The following is a 5,531-nucleotide window of genomic DNA, read 5'->3' as shown; positions in this document are numbered from 1 at the left end:
GTTAGCCAAAAAGCTCTGATACCTTCTAAATAATATAAGTTCACTGATTATATTCAAAATCATCACATGTATATTTATATTGTTTAATGAGAAAAGTTATTACATAAGATAAGAAGATGAGAGAGAATTCAAAACCACTACTAGAAGTCCTGCATAGACTCCTCTGTTTCTGTTACAATGAGATAGAAGTCCTGCATTGACTTTCCTCTGTTTCTGTTACACTCTTGATAAGGCTAAATCCTATGCCATTTCCCTCTGCTCTCCCGTCTAATCTAATCTAATATATCTCTGTCAAAGACAGACAGACAGACAATGATATGAATAGATTGTGAGAAGCTCGGTAAGCAGATCAGTCAATCGGAGATGGGAAAAACCACCTCACACAACAGCCGGCCAGTTAGCATCTCATTTGATATAGCTACAGCCGCTTTGGCAATTCAAGGAGAAGGCCATTTTTTGTGTGCCTCCCCTTGGTACATGTAGCTTACCCAAAAACATCCCAATACACTAAGACTTAAATGAATGAAAGCACCGTGACCGGAGAAGAAAAGACGTGAAAGCGGGGAGGTGTGTCTTCCCGGTGCTAGAGGCTGCTTTTTATATCAAGTCTCTCGCTGGAAGAAACATCTGAGCCGCACATCTAAAGCTCCATGCGAAGCTTGTTTACGTCACTCCATGCTGTTGCCCTGCCCATTCAAAGATGGACCAGTTTTCCTTTTCCACTAAAAGGCCCATTCAAAAATAAAGTCATTTGGACCACCTCCTCTACCCTCTTCGTCTTTCCAGATGGCTAATGAAATCTTCAAAGGCGAAGTAGCCACCGAAACCAATAATTGGATCAAATATCAGCAACCTCTCCTCCTCTCCTCCCCTCCCCTCCTCTAGAGGGAAAAAGAGATAGCGAAAGGCAAGGAAAGAGTCAAGTTTTGAGCTCCCAAAAAGAGTTACGTAACCGCCCTCGCCATCCTTCTCCATTCACTGCTGGTAGACATAAATAACCCCAAACCGCGTTCAAAATCAAACCTTCGAAAGCCCATCATTCCCCTCTCTCTCTACATTTGTTTTAATAAAAATAATAAAAGGAGGCAGAGAGAGAGAGACGAGAGAATTTTATTTTCCTTTTCCTTTTCAATTAGCTAATTGTACAAGAAAGGAAAGGATAGGAGAAGGATTACTACTAGTAGTGGATCCGGCACCGGTTTGAAAGTAATAATGGAAGGAGTCGGGGCACGGCTGGGGAGGTCTTCCACTCGCTACGGGCCGGCCACGGTGTTCAGTGGGCCGGTGAGGAAGTGGAAGAAGAGATGGGTCCATGTCAACCCATCATCCAACCACAACAGCTTTCACTCTCATCACCATAACGCTACTACTAATGCTGCTGCTGCTGCTTCTTCTTCAGCCGCTAATCATTCGAGCTCTTCTAACGGTAATAACGGCTCCCATCTGGTGCTTTACAAGTGGACCCCTTTGTCTCAATCCAACGGTTCCTCATCTACTACTAACCACTTCAACGGTAATAATATTAATACTACTAACGAAATTGCTAATCTCTCCAATGGCGACGTCACCGAGGAGCCTCCCAGGCGTAAATTCAAATACATCCCGGTATTGTTTTTCGTTTTCTTTTCTTTGGTTCAATTGGATTAATTGTTTTTTCTTTTTAGTATCTTGGTTTTAAAGATTACATGGGATTTTGTGGAATTAGGTTGCCTGATTTAGATCTGGATCCTGGATGAACAGTGTCTTTTGTTTTCTCAGTAAAACCCTAGCCTAACAAATAGAGGAATTCTGGAGAAAATACTTAACGGGTTTTGTTAGATTGTCAGGATTTTACGAGGGCTTTTTGAATGTTTTTGTTTTTCTTGCTTGTATTGATGTTTATTTGAGAAAAGCGAACTAAAATAACAAATGCCAATGGCGATTCAGGCTTGCACAAGGGACAGTTTGGGCTTGATACTGAAAAGGATTGCAACTCCAGTAGGATTTCAAAGCTATAATTCTCAGTCACCCTAGGACACTGTGGACTTGGTACCGAAAGACTGCCTCACTGGTAGTATTTGTAGATTGTGATGTAGACACTTTAACTTTCTGACATTCCTTTTCAAGTTTACTTTAATTTGCTTTTTGGCTACCTTCTAGAGTTTTTAGACATGTACCTGGGTATAGATTCCATCCTCATTCTATGGGCAATATAACAAATATTCCATTTCGTGGGTTTTCCCTGATCCCAAAAGGTTTTCCTAAGTTAATTACGAGGAAAATGACATTGTTGGATAGTGTCAATTACACTACAGGTAGTTACAGTTATAAAGCCTTTCAAGGATGCAATTGGTACAAGAAAACTTGCATGAGTTTTACACCTGTAAAGCACAATACGTTTGGTTATGTGATAATCAGTGTAGTTATATAGTCAATTACACAGAACATGGAATGATGTTCAGCTGAAATGAATGAGAGAACACAACTGTGTTTATGCTAATTGTCTATGGTTTTCGTTTTTCACTAGCTTATGCTTGGTTGACTAGCACAAACAAAAGGGTAAACTAGAGGTTCAGTGATGGTTCAAAGTAAGGTGTCGGTGGATGCACCCGTGGCTCAATTAGAACTTGGGTTGGTTCGAATTGCTAGCATATATGTCAATTAACTTTAGGATATTTTCCTTCAGTTCAAAGTGTTTGGTACCCATGCCCTTGTTAAAGTTAATTGGCAGTTTGCTGTCTTAACTTGATTTATTTGAATGGTAGTGAGGACAAAGCTATTGATTTAGCAATGCAAATACCTTTTTTGGAAAATACAGTTATCATGCATCAAATCCTCTATAAATCAAATTATTCTCATGTTCCAAGCATGTTCAATGAGGCTTCAGAAATTGGATGCCCTTGTAGCAATCAATGAAATGCTTTATTGGAGAGATTTTTAGAGCCTCTTTGCTTGTCCTTATTGAATACAATTGTTCCTTATCCTCAAGAATAAGAGAAAGTGAGAAACTAAAGCTTGTCATTATGTGCCTACAATTGTTGTGGGTTCAGTGTGAAAGAAATGCTTTAGAATTACTAAATCACAAGGCAGTAGCAAAGTTTTGTGAGGCTGTCTGTATACTGGCTACTCTCATTGCAATGCGAAGCTAATGACATCTACCCTTTGTTTTTTTGGTTGGTTCGCAACTCAATATTATAGCAAGCCAAGAGCCTGAAAGTTGTCTTGTTAGTTTAAGTTGAGTGCAGTAGATCATTATTGGAATGTCAAGATGTACACATGACATTTATATATCTTACATTGCGGGCTTTAAAATCTCTGGGTGCTTAGAGTGATGTCCTACATCATATGTCTAGGGTTACAAAACAATGCATCTAGTTATAAACAAGTTCTGTGGTCACCATTCATCTAGCTTTGGAAGACATGGTGCTTCATTGTGGCATGAAGATGGTACTGCCACACATTTTGAAACAGTTGCGTGGACAAAATTCTTGTATAGTTTTTCTTTTATTCTATTTGTCACACACTATTAAAATGTCGGTGTATTTAATGCACATAAGGAGAGTGGTTTTTAATTGTTTGGTGATTGGTTGAACTATGGGCCAAGCAGTAATTTTATTGAAGTTGCTGTTGATAGAGAGACATTGCAATGAAATTGTGATCGGAGAGCGCAAGATTTGGAGACTTTTTTTCCTGGTACAATTTTTTCTTAATTGACTGAAAAAAAATACGAGAGGCTGTCTGGTACCTTCAAATGGTGGCAAGTCAGTGGTGATAATCTTTTCGTAGTTCCTTGTGTAAACTTGAGTATGCTGGTGTAATACTTGACTTAAAGCTAAATGAAATAGTATGGTAAAAGCTTTTCCAGGTAGGGGCTTTTTATAGAAGCCCATAGATCTTCACGTATGGGACCATGGATTTCCATTGTGTTATGGTGGAAGAGCTTTTGGAGATTGTGAACTATGTAGGAAACAGACAGGATTGCGTACCTAAAGCATTACTTTGGGTTCTATTGTAAGAGCAAAACAAAAGAGTGTGCAAGGTAAATTTTTGGGTTGCACATTTTTGGTGTACCGGACAGTTTTTGCTAATGAAGATGAAATCTTAAATTTCATCAGTCATTGATTTTAGTTATATTCCATGTGGTGTTGTTTTTTCAATAAATCTGGCAGTTGGAAATGATATAAATACAAAAATTAACAATGAGAATAACATAAAAAAACTTTTGCTGTAACCACAAATGATATAAATACTACCTTTGTATTAGCTTTACTTGCGTCAATAGCAAATTTTTATGCATGCCTTGGTAAAAAAAGATTTGGTTAGGAGTATCAATACTGTCACATGAATCAATCTTGATCTTATAATAGGAATAAGAACAAGAGATCTTTCCCATTTGTTTGATTTTTTGGATGGTATGCTGTTGCTGGCGACATTCATAGAGATTTTTGCACTCTACATATCAAAAAGAGGAAAAGGAGTATGACGATAGATTAGTGGAGACCCATAGGGAAAGAGAACTCGGCACTGTTGAAGTGGCATTCAGTGCCTACCATTAATTAGTATCGTGGGTCCAAATGAATTGTTTTAAAATTTAGGGATTGGTATTAAAATGGGTCATAAATTAGGATTTATGGCATGCTTTGCGATGCTTCTGCGATGAGGCCAGATAAAGACACTAATTTGCATTTGTCTTGTTAACTAAGCTTATTGTCTGTTATTTGGCCTGTCTGACCATGCAGGTTGATTTGCTAGAGAAACAGAAAAAAGAGGCTGAAGAACAAGAGGCATCAGAAAAGTTTGATGATGAATCGAAACCAAGTGATACTGACCGTATTGCTGCAGGGCCAGTTTCCAAGAGTGACAGTGCCGATGAAAAACCTGACATCAATGATGTACCCATGGAAGAAAATCAGGTGAATGGTTAATGTATTTATATTCTTATTTACCATCCATATAGGGTGTCTTGTTTCAAAAGTCCATAAATTCCATATGGCCTAATTTGACACCCACAATTCACTTCTTAGCTTTCCAAAGGCAAGCATGCTCGGTATGCTGTTGCTCCACAATATACAGAAGTATTGTGTGAGGAATGTGATGGAATGTTCTCATTTGAAGTTCTTATCGCAAGTTTCCATCTAATTTTGGTTTGAACATGCTTCTATCTCAGGATGGTAATCAGGTGGTACGACAAGACCTGAATGAAAGCACTCTGGATTTGAGTCTAGGCCTGCTCTCTTGATGGTGACTTATTCAAAAGACCTGTCCAGAGATGGGCAGTTGAAAAGAGTGAAATAGAATGGTGTTGATACATTGCGGAACCATTTCTTAAGATTATTGACATACAGGATTTTTACCAAATGGTGTATTTTGTTGCGAAATTGGATACAATTTTCCCTATGATCTATTTGCCCGCCAGTTACTGAGGGAAAGGGTGTGAGTGGCAAATGCATTAACTTTTAGTTCATTTGAAGACCTGTACTGAGCTGATTGCATCTTGTAAGATGAAGACATCTATTTTTTTAATTATTGAACAATTGATTTTCCCCCTTCTA

The 5,531-nt window shown here is 38.4% G+C and overlaps 1 protein-coding gene and 1 non-coding gene across 2 annotated transcripts; one reads left to right on the top strand and one right to left on the bottom strand.

Annotated features, from left to right (window-relative positions):
• Positions 1-324: 324 nt before the first annotated feature.
• Positions 325-427, bottom strand: LOC133700271 (small nucleolar RNA snoR109). Its single transcript, XR_009843371.1, has one exon. It is a non-coding gene; the product is annotated as a small nucleolar RNA snoR109 (small nucleolar RNA).
• Positions 428-739: 312 nt separating this feature from the next.
• Positions 740-5,531, top strand: LOC133699828 (uncharacterized). The gene is made up of 3 exons (XM_062123308.1): positions 740-1,605; positions 4,719-4,892; positions 5,147-5,531. Exons 1-3 carry the CDS (start codon positions 1,213-1,215, stop codon positions 5,216-5,218), a joined length of 639 nt encoding a protein of 212 aa, XP_061979292.1. The 5' UTR covers positions 740-1,212; the 3' UTR covers positions 5,219-5,531.

This window comes from Populus nigra, chromosome 7, assembly GCF_951802175.1.
Source record: "Populus nigra chromosome 7, ddPopNigr1.1, whole genome shotgun sequence".
NCBI classification, from domain to species: Eukaryota; Viridiplantae; Streptophyta; class Magnoliopsida; order Malpighiales; family Salicaceae; genus Populus; species Populus nigra.
This window is presented reverse-complemented; position numbering and strand designations above follow the sequence as displayed.